Source organism: Canis lupus, chromosome 32 (genome assembly GCF_048164855.1).
Source record: "Canis lupus baileyi chromosome 32, mCanLup2.hap1, whole genome shotgun sequence".
NCBI classification, from domain to species: domain Eukaryota; kingdom Metazoa; phylum Chordata; class Mammalia; order Carnivora; family Canidae; genus Canis; species Canis lupus.
This window is the reverse complement of record NC_132869.1, coordinates 33,335,913-33,351,625: the sequence shown is the minus strand read 5'-3', so window position 1 is coordinate 33,351,625 and position 15,713 is coordinate 33,335,913. Positions and strand designations below refer to the sequence as shown.

The following is a 15,713-nucleotide window of genomic DNA, read 5'->3' as shown; positions in this document are numbered from 1 at the left end:
TTTACAAAAGATGAGCCTCCAAGCTGACAATATGAAGGAGGAACATCCATTTTGTTTGTTTGTTTGGTTTTTTTTTGGAACATCCATTTTGATAGCACTGAGCTTATGGTTTTCTATTCTATAAAATGGGAGAGAAAAATCCCTACCTGCCTCACTCACTAGGTGTTTGTTAGAATAAAATGAAGTCATTGTGAGAACCTGCTTTGGAAAACTCTAAATACCATATAAATAGGAAGCATGCAATACATGAACACCCAGCTTCCAAACCTTACAAAAATGAGCTATTTCCCTGGAATAGTCCGGGTACCAGGAGTTTTATGGAAGGAAGCCACAAGAAAGAAATTCTTAAAAAGTCTAACACCCGTATATCCGACTAAGGCTGGCAGAGGAAGGAAGAAAGCTTTGGCCTATCAGCTCAGCTATCCTTTGGAACCAAGCTTATAAAACCTAGTGCTGAACAGAAAGTACCTTCTGCCAAACATCCTAGAGGATACAGGGGGATCCACACAGTGTAACGAAGCCATGTGAGCACCTTCCAATCCATGTCAATGCAGGAAAGCATGTAGAAGGGGTACCTATTGAAAATAAGGAATTCAGATGTGAAAAGCTACTTCAGGTCCTCAATGCAACCCTAGAGCATCATTCAAGAAGACTAATTTCACAATGAGCCACACACGGCTTCTTCAGAACAGAATTATAGTCCTGGGCTGTCTACTCACAAACTCCCATCACACTCTTCTCCCAATTTTCAGTGGATGTGAACTCTCTTTGATGGCAGACTAAGTTTAGGTCGTAAAGGAACCGTCTTTGGAATAGTTCAGTATATGGAATGAATGTTCAAAAGCTCTTTGCTTTTTAAGTTCTGATTTATGTTCTAAGTAGGTAAGGATGACAGACACCTTGATAATTTATCTCTGGATAAAGGAATGCCATCAAAGTATATGGGGCCCTTGGGTAGCTCAGTTGGTTAAGTGTCACTCTTGATTTTAGCTCAGGTTATGATCTCAGGGTCATGAGATTGAGTGTGGAGTCTGCTTAAGATTCTCTCTCCTCAAAAAACAAAAAAAAAAAAAAAAAGATTCTCTCTCTTCTCCAGAACTCTGCCCTTCTCCCACTTAAAAATAAAACAAAAAAAAATTCAAAATTAAAGTATACAAAAGACTCCTAACCTAGAAGTAGATACACTCTTTTTAAAAAAGAGATAACAAAAAAGAAATTTTTCTTCCCAGAGTTAATATTAAGTTTTTATAATCTCTTTCACCTCTGTATTAGTAGATTAGAGGGTATACGGGATACTATTCAGAGCACAGTTAAGACACAATCTAGGGCTGCTCCCGCCTCTTCTCCCTCTCAACTATTAACTTTGCCAAAATATCTCCAAACCCAGAGCTGAGGAGTCAGTCTGCAAAACCCTTGCTCCACCTGACCAAAAAAGAAATGGACTATGTATGGTCGGGTAGAGAAAAATACCTCTACTTTTAATATTTTCATTGTTGTTGTTAAAGATATTTTTCCTACTGACGACTGAGAATGGCAGATTCAGATAAGGGGTTGATTCAAACTTCAGTAATCTTGTAGTAAAAGATATATTTCCATCATTCTTCTAGTAGGCTGGTCTTCACTGGTTCCATCCAACCTGCCTACTCCCTCCACATTTCTTCCCCTTTCAAAATTTTCCCATGTGGATGAGCCCTCTTTCCAACAAAACAGCAAGATCCTGAAGGGTAAGATGGTAAGATGGGTCTTTCCCTTCTCTGCATCTCTTGACTCCCTCCCTCTGCTCGCCAGTGCCCAGGCTGGTACCATCTATGATCTAATGACTGCTTTAAAAAAAAAAACAAAAAAAAACAAAAACAACAACAAAAAAAACATGGCTCAGTCGCCTGGGTGGCTCAGTCGGTTAGGTATCTGCGTTCAGCTCAGGCCATAATCCTGGGGTCCTGAGATCAAGCCCCACATCAGACTCCCTGCTCTGTGGGGAGCCTCCTTCTCCCTCTCCCTGCCGCCTCCCCCTCCTTGTGGCCCCTCTCTTCTCTCAAATAAAATCTTTAGAAACAAAACAAAACAAAAAAAATGCCTCATCTTTGCAGAGCACACAGATGCAGCTAGAGCTCTCCACTCATGGAACCTTAATCTCAAACCAAATGAGACTCCAAATAAAACTCCCTCCAGAAAAGAGCTGCTCCAGAAGAGGGAGAAGCATTCAAACTACCAAGCTGGCATTTCTACCCACCTGAAAACTTCAACTGCACTCCACGAATAAAACACAAAGAAAACCACAGCTTTGTTTTGCATTTCTTCCATGGTGCCAAAGATGATAAACAAAATGAAATTTCTTCCAAGAAGCTATTAAAAGAATCCACAAGAGAGGAAAAAGTTTAAATATATATTCTACAAAAACTATATAAATGCATTATCTAAAACCTAGTGCCTCTAAATTCAAGGTAAATAGAAAAAAACTGAGGGCTGCCTAGCTGGCTCAGTCGGTGGAGCAGGCAACTCCTGATCTCAGGGTCGTGAAATTCAAGCCCCACACTGGGGGGGGGGGGGGGGGGGGGGCGGGTAGAGATTACTTAAAAAATTAAAAAGCAACAAAATCTTTTTAAAAAGGAAAGAAAAAGGCTGAGCTCAGCTAGTTAAGCTTCTGCTCCAGTTTTGGAGCAAGTTAAAGTACCCAAAGCAGTCTTTCTGAATAGACTGTGTATAGTGTGTAAATATATCATCACAAATAGCGTATTTTCAAAAATGCTCACACACATTCAGATGCAGTTTAAAGAACGCTGCCAGAAGCCCACTTGTGTCTGCAGACCCCAAGTTTAGATCCAGAGCGTTACCAGTGTGGCAGTCACCCCTAAGTAACTACTATCTCGTGTTAACCATTCCATTGCTTCCCTTTATAGGTTTACTGCTTATGTACGTAGTTCTAAATAGTATCCTGTTTCACTCTTGCCTGGTTTTTTTCACTCTGTTTTTAAACTTTCTGAAATAGATCGTATTATTCTGTGACTTGTTTCTTACTGTTGTTATGCTTCCAAGACGCATCCATGTTGGCACGTATGGTGCTGTCCAACACCAGGAGGCTCGGCTCACGCTGCATTCTACATGAATGGCACTCCCCAGAGCCGTGCGCTGTGATGATACCGAACCCCTCCCTTCCACTCCACCCTAGAAATTCTAGCCTCATGCTTACCTGCACTACCCTTTGATCTACAAAAAATACTATTCCACATGAGCGGGTCACTCGCTTATCCTCTTTGATTTTTTAGACTGAACAAAACAGCCTCTCTATCCAAGAACAGAGAACCCAGGAGTAACAAGGGTTACAATCACCCTTTACCCATGCCATTGATACTATCAGAATGCCAGAGCTGATGTACCAGAGAAGGGTAGAACTATAGAAAGAATACTCCAGAAGAGACTAACCAGCAATCACCTGTTTCCCCCTGAGTCTGGGTAGGTGGGATTTAATAGTATATAATCTCATGGTGAGGAAATAGGGCAAGGAAGTTAAAAGACTTTGATGCCCTGTTCCTGATAGCAATCTTCCAAATACTAGAAAATACAGATGTATTGAGGGAGGGGGGAATCCCCATATCAGTCAAAAGAGTCCCCTGCATCTATGGAAGAAAGCCCAAAGTGCAAAGAGCTCCTAGGATTGCAATGCCTTCACCTACTCAAGCTGGGAGCAGACCAAGCACATCTCTACCTGAAAAGATTGTGGGTAAGTTTTTCTGCTTCTGCTTGAGAATCAGGTTCCCCTCATCTTAAAGCCTTTTTATAACTTTGTGATTTTAAGATGTTATAAACAAACCAACCAGACTGGAAATGGTAAAAGTCTACTTTGGAAAATATCCCTGGGCTTTGAGTTTTCCTCCTTGTTCAGAGAAAACCATGCTACTCCTGTGCAAAGAGAGATTTTTATGCATTGAGACTTCCCAGCTAATTACAGCATACCTACTAAACACTGAAATCTGAGGTCAACTGTTCAGTACCTGGATAAGACAAGGGATCACTGGTGACTTAGTGACGCCAATTGCTGCATTGATAGTTTCCACAACTGACAGCATCTGGCAGAAATACATCATGTCGGCCAAGGTATGGAATGTGTCATAGAAGGACTCTATGGGACAAAGATACATTAAGGGTAAGTCACGATGGGATGACCACTGGCTGTTATACTATATGTTGGCAAGTTGAATTTAAATAAAATATTTTTTTAAAAGGGTAAGTAAAAAAAAAAAGAAAGAAACCCAAAACAAAAATAAAGGGTAAGTCAAGTAGCTAATTCCAACAGAATTATTTCTCAAACTAGATAACTCCTTGCATGAAAGGAATTTAAAGATAAGTATAATAAACAGCCAGTCAGACTCAAGTTTACTCTCCAAACTAAGCCGGTGGGAACAAGCCTGTGAGGTCATGAATAGTGAACTCTACTAGTTATTAGAAAGTTAACACATAAACCCTGTATGTCCTTCTCATTTTAAAAGGCAAGGAAATTAAAAAATTAAAAATAAATAAATAAATAAAAAGGGATCCCTGGGTGGCGCAGCGGTTTGGCGCCTGCCTTTGGCCCAGGGCACGATCCTGGAGACCCGGGATCGAATCCCACATCGGGCTCCCGGTGCATGGAGCCTGCTTCTCCCTCTGCCTGTGTCTCTGCCTCTCTCTCTCTCTCTGTGTGACTATCATAAATAAATAAAAATTAAAAAAATAAATAAATAAAAGGCAAGGAAAGGGCAGCCCCAGTGGCTCAGCAGTTTAGCGCTGCCTTCAGCCCAGGGCGTGATCCTGGAGACCCGGGATCGAGTCCCGCGTCATGCTCCCTGCATGGAGCCTGCTTCTCCCTCTGCCTGTGTCTCTGCCTCTCTCTCTCTCTCTCTCTCTCTCTCTCTGTGTGTGTCTCTCATGAATAAATAAATAAAATCTTAAAAAATAAATAAATAAATAAATAAATAAATAAATAAATAAATAAATAAATAAATAAATAAATAAAAAAAAATAAAAGGCAAGGAAAAGAAAGCATACCTAGATTTCCTTCAGTTACTATAAGCTGAAAAGCCAATGTAACAGGCCGGAGATCAGTCTGGTCAGATCCATTATCTCACTGGATTCAAAATTAAATTATAGCACATATACTGAATGCAATCTAGCCTATGAAAATCTCAAAATTGTACAATCATAAATAAACGCAGAGGTCCAAAAGTAGTGAATAAAACTTTCAAAAACTTTATTTGCATTTTACATATTTCATCTTAATAACTCTTATTTTAAGAATCTATCCTAACTACAAAATCTAAAATGAAAAAAAAAAATCCACAAAAGTTTCTGAGGCACAAAGTCTTTCTCCGAAGCATTTTTCCCAAGTATATTAAAGTAATGTTTGTCTGAATACCTAAGCATATAGAAAGTTGGAGTAAACTACAGTAGAGCTACTTCATGGAATATTATGTAATGATTTTAAATGACAATTATTGCTTATAGGACCATCTGTGATTGCAGTATCAGCTGTGAGCGGACCATAAAATAAAATCCTTTACTTTTCATACTGATCCTTACTTGACACCCTGCACTCCTACATTCTTCTTGCCATGTTTCTCAACCAAGGTACTATTGATATTGCAGGCAGGACAATCTTTTGGCCTGCCTTCACCGTGCACGAGGTTTAGGGTTCTTGGCTCCCTGCCTATGAAATACAAGGACTGGCCCCAAGGACCTGGCACAGTTAGGCCAGTGACCAACAAAGATGACATTTGTAGGAGTCCCCAGAAGATCTGGTTTAAACATCAGTTGAATAAAAAAGGCCCTTGCAAAAAAAACTTAAAGAAGCCCTCTAAATATTTTTGCAAAACTGATCTGCTCTACTATCCTGCTACAAAGTCAAATGCGAAATGAAGAACGGTTTATAGTGTTATCATATAATTTTGACAGAAAAATTCCAACAGTAATTTAGTTCAGAATTAGATGAATTCTTTTCTTTGGAAGAATTAACGTAAAATTACAACGGCAACTTAGATTTTGCTACATATAAGACAAAAACAACTTATTCTCTCAATTTTAAATCTCCCATTTCAAGATAAAATCCCAACCAAATCTTTTTGTCAACATTTCCAATGAAATTCTGGTGTCCATTTTAAGGGGATTCACATTAAGGTGGCATTTCTCCTCAGATAAATCTTTGAAAAATGAAGACCTCCCGTTGGGAAAACACAAAGCTGTGACTAAAGATTTGGCATGTGCTGAACAAAAATTAGATCTCGTGGCTTTGCTAGGAGTTTACATCCCTGTCTCAATTCAGGCATAGATGCTGAATTTCTCAAATGATAATTACAAAGAATTTTATTAACAAAATGCTTATAATTTTGCTTTTAAAACCAGACAGAAAATTGTGGACACACACAGTAGGATTATAATTTCTAAATCTTAAAAAAAAAAAAAAAGTCAGTCGGGGTGGCTCAGTGGTTTAGCACTGCCTTCGGCCCAGGGTGTGATCCTGGAGACCTGGGATCAAGTCCCGCATTGGGCTTCCTGCATGGAGCCTGCTTCTCCCTCTGCCAGTGTCTCTGCCTCTCTCTCTCTCTCTCTCTCTCTCTCTGTGTCTCTCATGAATAAATAAATAAAATCTTTAAATAATAATAATAATAATAATAATTTCTAACTGCAGGAGAAAAACTAAAAGGAAATGTATGGCTATATTAATAGTGATGGACAACGGCTTATTTACCTCCTCTTCTCTCCCCCCACACCTCTACCCTGGTTTCCCCCTCTTTCCAAATTAGCTTAAATCACCATGTTTACTTTTATAATTTGAAAACAAAAAAACTGTTTTAAGCAGTAAAAGGCACTCATGTTAATGGGAGGAGAGATACTATAATGTGGTAGTATAATACAGTATACTGTCTGGACAGTATACATGGAAATCCTTAAAAATGATCTCCCATTTAATCTCACAATTCCATATCAGGAATTGTTCCTTGCTCCTGAGAAAGCTTTGTGGGTTGGAAGGATATACACGAAGGTGCCAAGGATCTGTTGCTCTCATAGATGGGATTACAGTAGAGTGTTTATTTAAGTCTTTGTTTTCTGATTTTTCTGTAATTAACACATTGTATTTTTAACACATTTTTATAATTGGAAATTTTTTTTTAATTTAATTTTTTAAAAATCTTATCTACTCATGAGAGACACAGAGGGAGAGGCAGAGACATAGGTAGAGGGAAAGGGAGGTACAGGCTCCCTGCGGGGAGCCTGATACAGGACTGGATCCTAGGACCCTGGGATTATGCCTTGAGCCAAAGGCAGATGCTCAACCACTGAGCCACTCAGGTGCCTCAGGAACAATCTTTTTAAAAAATAAAATTAGAGTGCCTGGGCTCTTAGTATTCCTTAAGAGAGACCTAGGTAAGCTCAAACAAGAGTTTCTAGACAAGCCCAAGAGTTTGCTAGTGTTTCCTCAGCAACAAGTTTAGCAAGTACATGTTTACATGAAAAACGAAGTCTATGTGTGGAATTTGCCATTTACCAACATCCTTCATTCAAAAGGGAAAAACCGCAAATGGCAAACTGGGTGCAAGGCACCAGGTGCCAGGTCCTTATCACGTCTTCTGAGGACGGGTAAGGGAAGAATTAAACCAGCAGCTCCATTCCAGAAGGTGGTTTAGTAAGGGGCTGAGAGCCAAAATAGAAATTACAAATCCAAGCAGCTTAAACACATGACCCAGATAACTTAGGAGCTTTGGGACTAGATCACCTAATGGCCTGCAGGCTTGCACAGGTACACGGAGAATCAATCTAACAATGTTAAATGAAATTATCAGGTATTTGCGTGTCCCTTTCATTCCATGGAACTTGTGATCAATCCATAGTAATAAGAACCACAGGTTGGAGACTTGCCTTCTTTAAGTAACTCATCTGTAGACCTTTGGTCACACGTGACGATAAGACACTAGGCATTTGAGAAGTTCTTCACTAGCCTGCCACTGGTGCTTTGCAGAATTCTAGGCCATTAAGAAGGCTGGACAAATGACATGTACTTCTTTGAAATGACTCTAGAGCTACCGACAATTCACTTACTACAAACCTCAGATGGGAAAATTTAGGACTAAAGATAAAATAGACTATAGGACATTTTTCTTTTTTTAAACAGAGCTTGTATTTTCAATTATACTTCTATTTTTCCTATTTCTTGTACAAAATATGGACAAATTTCTAAATTACCCACATCCAAACCATTTTCGAATGATGAATTCTTTTCACTCTTTTTACATGTATTGGTTCAGTTTTTCCCCCTTTTTATATGATATGAAGAAAATGGAAGAACAAATTGATATATTATTTTTTAGCCTATCGTATTTCTCCATGTTATATGAACTCTTTAAGTACTTTATATCTGCTTCACAACATTCCACTGAGCAAATATGCTAAAGTAATCCCTCACTGATGGGCATCTAGGTAGTTTCTAACTTGTCACTAATATAAGTAATGCCAAAATGTGTATGTTTTTTAAAAAGCTTTTTTTTTGTAGTTTCAGTTACTATAGTTTCAAGGATATCAGTGACGAACAGTTCAGTGTCTTGAAACGCTTTGCCAAATGATTTTCCAAAAGAGTCATTGTACTTCTATACCCTCCCAGTGACCACCAGAGTGTCTATTTTAGCATATGTCCTCTTGAGTTAGGTACTGCTTTAACTTTGCAAAACTGACAAAGAAAAATCTGATTTTTATTTCCTTTGTCATTATTGAGTTAAACATTTTTCTGTATATTAAAGAGTTTCCCTCTTGGGAACTGCCTGCACCTGACTTCTGTTTATCTATTCCATAGAGTCTATACATTTTTAAATCAATTTGTAACAAACTCTTTACAGGTAATCAACCTTTGTTAGTATTTGTTGCAATTTTCTACCAACCCTCATCCCCATGCTACTAACCTCAATATACTTTTAATCTTTGTGTTATCTTAGCTGAGGTATTTTTAGATATATAGGAATTTAGATATTTTATGTAGTCAAATATATTAACCTATTCTTTATGATTTCTCCTTTTTTACCTTAGAAAGTAATAACCTTCTGGGACACCTGGGTGGCTCAGTGGTTGAGCATCTGCCTTCAACTCAGGGCGTGATCCTGAAGTCCAGGATCGAGTTCCACATTGAGCTCCCTGTGGGGAGCCTGCTTCTCCCTCTGCCTGTGTCTCTCTCATGAATAAATAAACAAAATCTTAAGAAAAAAAAAAAAAAGCCCTAACCTTCCACATGAGATTTTTTTTTTTTAAGATTTTATTTATTTATTCATGAGAGAGACACAGGCAGAGGGAGAAGCAGGCCCCATGCAGGGAGCCTGCCGTGGGACTCGATCTTGGGTCTCCAGGATAACGCCCTGGGCTGAAGGCGGCACTAAACCACTGACCCACCTGGGCTGCCCCCACATAAAATTTTTATAAACATTTATTCGATCTTCTGTTATGTTTTAAATCTTTGACACAGACTCTTAAATCCTCTAGGGGAATTTATTTTTGTATACAATGTGAGGAAAAGAGTCAGATTCCTTGCCTCCCTCATGCACCCAAACCTAACCAATTTTTCCTGGAAACATTATTAGAATTCCCACCCAAGGGCAGCCCAGGTGGCTCAGCGGTTTGGCGCCACCTTCAGCCCAGGGCGTGATCCTGGAGAGACCCAGGATTGAGTCCCACGTCGGGCTCCCTGCATGGAGCCTACTTCTCCCTTGGCCTGTGTCTCTGTCTCTCTCTCTGTGGCTCACGAATGAATAAATAAATACTTAAAAAAAAAAAAAAAAAAGAATTCCCACCCAATAAAAATGTATTGGCTATTTCCATTTCCACTGATTCATGATTCCTTTTATATCGTACATATAACTGATATATATATATAATGTACATATATATTTATTTACATTTTATATATATATATAAAATATAAGAGCTATTTTTGGACTATCTTATCTGCTCTATTGGTTATTCTCTTCTTATACTCATGCTACATCATTTTAATTATCATTCTTTCATATCAGACAGAAAGTGCTCTCCCATTACCCTTTCCTACTCCAAATTTTATTACCTATTTGTTGTTCACAATACAATTTCAGAATACTTTAGATCACATTCTCAAAAATTTTCCATTGTCATTTACTTTTTGCCCGAATTTCTGTTAAATGTACAAGTTAATTTTTAAAAAACCATACAAGTTAATGTGTCAAGAATGAATATCATCATGATAGTCTTTTCATTCGTTTTTGGAATAGCCCCTTTGAGAATCTACTTAGGTTCCCAAAGGGTGAGATCCTTTTTGTTTTTGTTTTTTGAGATCCCTTTTGGACTTGCATTAACTTTGGCACCAGAAATACCATATAAGTTTATTTGGTTATAAATGAACTGCCATGTCATGAACAGAGAAAGGAACGCAGCCCAAGAGGCACCTCTGGCCAGCTGTATGAATGGGGGCAATTTCTTAGCCTGTTCCCTCACTTGTTAAGTGGACACAATCTCCAGTCAGCTTGTTTCACAAGGCCAAGGGAAATCAGAGACACGGAAGTTGCCACACAAACGTGGGGGGGTTATTATTAATATCAAAGGTAGAGTATTATTGATACCTTCGGTGGATAGTAGGCTAAACTACTGGCAAAAGGAAAGTTTGTGTTGAAATTTTGTGCTTGCCTTTTCCCAAAATAAAGAACCGCACGGTCATGTTGACAAAGATCCAGGAGAATCCCAAGAACTGCACGAGGTTATACATGAACAGGTATCCTTTCTTCAAGCTTGTAAGAGCTGAAAAGCAAAGCAAGATAAGAAACTATTACAAGCAGAGCTGCAGCAGGAGCAGAGTGTGGGGCAGACCTGGATGACTGCACCCCTCTCTTGCACTGGGTGCCCTGAGCTCCCAAACAGATACCTGGCCAGATCTGCACCAGCCTGCACTCCTAAGCCCAAAGAGAAAGTCGTAAAGTCATAGACACTGCATTCCAAGGTACGTCTTTACCAGTCCTTCTCCTCATGGCTTGAATGTACAGACATAATAAACCCAAGGAGAAAAAAGAAAAACTACTTCTGGCAAAGCATGACCATCTTAGGAAGCAATGTAGAAGGCAAATAGAGCTACACTTAGCTCCTGCTCTTGTCATTTTCATATAAACTAGTTTAATTGTTCTTGCAATTTTTTTTAAGTTCACGTATGGCAAACTAACTCAGAGAAACAGAAATAGAACAAGAAAAGAATTCTGGCATTTGATCACATACGCATTCAACCAAGCATCAACTGCACACCTACAACGTGAGAGGTCCTGAGGGGTACCCCTGGAATTCAAAGATGTTAAGACTTGATGTCCCTTCAAAGAACTTACAATCTGAAAGCTGTAATACAAGATAGAGAGGAACAGGTAGCTGTCTTGTGAAACCCTTAAGGTGAGAAAATGATATTGAGCCAGGGAAGTGGGGAGCAGGCAGGTCAGTGGAGATGGCAAGGTGCCTGCTCTGGGCTTTGGAAGACGGGGAGAATGAGGATATGACCAAAGAAGGCAAAGTACAGATTGAGAGGCAGAAGGATAAGGAACGTTAATTTGCTCTGCAGCCTAAGGCTCGTGAAGACACAGCCAATTACAGAGTTAAGGAAGAAGTAAGGAGCTTAGAATCATAGTGGAGTCCAGGGAGTGGGGCAAAGGTAAGGATAATTCTCAAGAGAAGAGCTATGGAGTTCAGAACTTGCTGCTACGTATTTATTCCTAGGCTACAGACACTTTGCACATAACCCCTCGGCTGATACTCAAATGACCACACTCAATAGTGTGCTCCATCAAAAGCAATCTAGTAATAAGGACCCAAGAGTCAGACTTTTCACAGCACTTTAACTAAGGCTTTTTCTTCACCATCCTAAAGAACTTATTTTATCAGGAAACATCATGAATTTAGATAAAACAGTGAAAGCATTATCTAACATTCCAAAAATCCCTATGTAACCATTTTTACATGGTTTTAAAGTGTATCCTTCTCAATTCCCCCAAAATTAACGTAAATTTCAAATAATTTTCAAGCTCAAAATTAATTTTAATCTCAAATCTTTATTCTTTACCTCCACTAATCTTCTGCCCTCCTTTGTTTTTCTAAAGGAATATTCCTCTAAATGAGTAGTTGTTCAAATCTTTTTCTAAAGCAATGAAGCCTCCTTTTCAAAACAAACTTTATTCAGAACTTAACACATAAAACACAAAAGCAGAGCTATTCTGGTTGAAGTGGACCTGCTTGCTTGGCTATCCCTCCTAAGCATCCTGGGAACCCCTGGGGACCAGGGGACATAGTTTGAAAACAACTACTCTAAAACTTTCCCCTTCCTTACCTACAGCATGCCACAGAAGTGCCACTAAAACTTGAAAACATATGGACAAAAGGAAGCCTTTTATTTTGCTTTTCAGCATGCATTTTATACAGAGTTTCATGGTCCTCTCCCCGGAATGGAAGCTCTTAGAGAACAGGTGCTCTGATGAATTCATTGGCTCCACCCCTCAAGGGCTGGCGACCATGCTTCCACACAGCAGGAGGTTAATGGAGAGCTGCTGCATTTACTCTGTATCACCCAGAGGACAATACACGTGCAGAGCTTCTTGCTTATAAGTGATCGGACATAGAGAAACAGGAATAGATTTTTTGAGGTTGACAACCCAACTTATCTGTGAAACAGCCCTTAAGATCCCAACTGGGAGAACACCACCAAGCTGGAAAAAGTGTGGCCTTGGATCTACATGGTATTTCCATGTTATGCAGGACCTGCAGGGCCTGCTGCCACCTGACATTAGGCCAGTCCGGGAGACTATGGTTCTTCCATTCTGCTCTACCAGCTTTGGTGCACTCAAATGATGTTAGACTCCAAACAGAAGGGAAACAGTAAAAGGGAGGCTTCTGATGTGGGTATGCACAGCATAAGCACTGGACATTAAGGATTCCTCATACCTCGTGTACACAGTATTAGCTCTCCTACCACATCCATACCCCCATTTCTATCATTAGTTAACTGGTAACAACCACAGCACCAGGAGCAACTTACTTTCAGGGGAGCCTTGGCTTTCAATTCTTAGTTTATTTAGGCGTTCTTCTTCCTAGAATTTGGACAGAAGTTTTCCAAGAATACAGGTTAGAATTCTCAGATGCCTGCAAAAGTCCACATGCTAGATAGGTGACCTGACACCCTCAAAGCCACCTCCTCCAATCGTGTTCATGCTTCACTGGGGCAAACGTCCTAGTTCATGGTGCCAAAAAGCCTGACTTACTGGGTAACAGTAGCACCACAGCATGCCCATCCTCCAATGCTCACAGAATTAAACCAATCAGCTGGCTTCCAAACTACAAAGTGGATAGTCTTAGAATATTGGAGCCGGAAAAGACCCCTAGAAGGTTTGTCACAGTCATAGAAACAAAATAGAGTTTTAGGGCAGGAAATAGATCACTGTTTTAACAATTCTAGATTTTTAGTATTTTTCTGGAAGCTAAAATCATGTCTCAACATCAGTAAGAACTCACATCAAGTCAATATAAATACAGATGAATACATATAGAAATATTTATAGGTATAGGCATGTTTATATATAGGTATGTTTATACATACGTATAAAAATATTTGTATTTATAGGTATAGGTATATGTATGGGCCAGTCTGCACACATACAGTTCTTCATGCTGTCACCTGAGAGGGTCTAGAAGCAACAGCTAGAGCCCAGATCTTGGCTTCCACTACTATTCGCAAATAAAAAGAACAGCTTCTTGAAGAAAGACTGACTCTACGGCTGGAGCTGGGAATACACAAGATAAGCCTGGGGCAGCTTATAGTGCTGGAAATTAAGGATGTCCCCCCAAAAAGCCCCCCTCCCCTCAAAAGCCTCACAATGACGGAACTTTGTCAAAAAGGACACAAGAACTAATGGGAACAGCGTCCAATGGCCAAAGCTAGAACATCATGAACAACAAAATAAATAACACAGTATGGGGTTATAACTCAAACTATAAAATAAATATTCATCAGTCCATATGGATATAAATAAATGATTGAATAAATAAATGGAAGAGAACACAATAGGAATGAAACCTCTGTGGTCCTCCTCCCCAAAATCCCATTACCCTCTCTGATCATGAGAAACATATTCAACAATCCCAGTTGAGGGACAGTCTACAAAACATATTACCAGTACTTCTATAAAACCATGTTTCCAGGTCTTTAACTGAATTTGTAACTTTGTCCCTATTCTATCAGACCCAGATAGGTATCTGAGGTGGCCCAAATAACATCCCAATCACTTGGGTTCCTTGGGGTCCTTACTGACCTTGGCTCTGAGCTCCATTTCTGCATCAGACTCGTCCAGCCAGCGATCAAAATCAGGAGCCAAAAAGAGTGGGCGCTTCTCCTGCTTAGTGAGTCTCTCCCACCACTGACTCACCTTCTTCTGTACTGTGATGTTTACCTGCCTCTGGGTCAGTTTGTAAACCGGCTAGAAGAGAACATGAGAATGTGAGAATGCCCCCACCTTCCCATCCCCGACTCCTCCCCCTGCAACTGCACCAAGCCCATGTGGCTCCACAGAAGGAAGGCTCCCCTCCATCATTCTCTGTTCTCAGAACATCCAGACCAAGGGCTGGTACAGCAAAGAACTGGTAAGAATGGCACTGTCTCTGATTCCTCCAGGGAATGACACAGAAGGAAATCAGAGTAAGAAAGGCATACAGTTGTGTTATCCTAGAGGAAACTAGATGCACCTCCGGCCAGGTCTGCATCACGCAACGCACGATATCCACTCACTCTTCCAGGGCATCTTGCTTGTCAAATGTCCTTCCCATGAAGACGACTGAATTCAAATGGTCAACAGTCCCTGGCATTGGTGAACCCTTTAGGAAAGTCTATTCAAGGCTGGAACTTGCTGGATCATTACAACTCTAACACAAGGGTCAGCCTAGGGTGTCCTCCCAACTAAACTCAAATTCTTGGAGGCTAAAGAATTTATATTTCTATAAAATATATATATATATATATATATATATATATAAAGGGCCTCTTCCTTTGCCTCTAAAGCAAGACCCACGACAGGTTCTCGACCCCTTAAACCACTGCTGACTATTAAACCAGCGAAAACAAAAATCTGCACGGAGAGATCAATCTGCTCGAGCCCCCAAAGATAAGAGTGTAATTCCAGAAACTGAAATACACCTTCTATTAGATTCTCTCTTCTCCTGTCAGAGAAGCTTCCCTTGAGCTCTGAGAGAAAGGAAACGTCATTTATACTTCCCTCATTCCTTTCTGCTTCCACCTGTTCTGATTTCCACTGCCCCCGAAGCAAAGGCACATGAAAGTAAGCCCCCAGCGTGGGCTTTACCTACCTCACGTAACTCTGCTCCAAGAGTGTCATACTCCTCTGTCTTCACTAACATCAGAAAATATCAGAGCTAGAAAGGACCCTAAGGATTTCTTAGTCCAACCCTTCATTTAAAACATGAGGGAGGGATCCCTGGGTGGCGCAGTGGTTTAGCGCCTGCCTTTGGCCCAGGGCGCAATCCTGGAGACCCGGGATCAAATCCCACGTCGGGCTCGGTGCATGGAGCCTGCTTCTCCCTCTGCCTATGATTCTGCCTCTCTCTCTCTCTCTCTCTTTCTCTGTGAGTATCATAAATAAATAAAAAAATTTTAAAAAAAATAAATAAATAAAACATGAGGGAACTAACTCACAAAA

General features: G+C 40.0%; 1 protein-coding gene across 2 annotated transcripts in view; it reads right to left on the bottom strand.

The window, feature by feature from the left end:
• The window catches only part of HACD3 (3-hydroxyacyl-CoA dehydratase 3), a 40,202-nt gene that overhangs the window by 4,762 nt on the left and 19,727 nt on the right, over positions 1–15,713 (bottom strand). For both annotated transcript variants that reach the window (XM_072809195.1, XM_072809196.1), the window contains 6 exons: positions 14,316–14,480; positions 13,046–13,097; positions 10,669–10,779; positions 3,993–4,120; positions 2,234–2,346; positions 469–575 (listed from right to left, as the gene is read on the bottom strand). In XM_072809195.1, the coding sequence (XP_072665296.1) occupies positions 469–575; positions 2,234–2,346; positions 3,993–4,120; positions 10,669–10,779; positions 13,046–13,097; positions 14,316–14,480 (676 nt within the window). The remainder of the gene's footprint in view (positions 1–468; positions 576–2,233; positions 2,347–3,992; positions 4,121–10,668; positions 10,780–13,045; positions 13,098–14,315; positions 14,481–15,713) is intronic.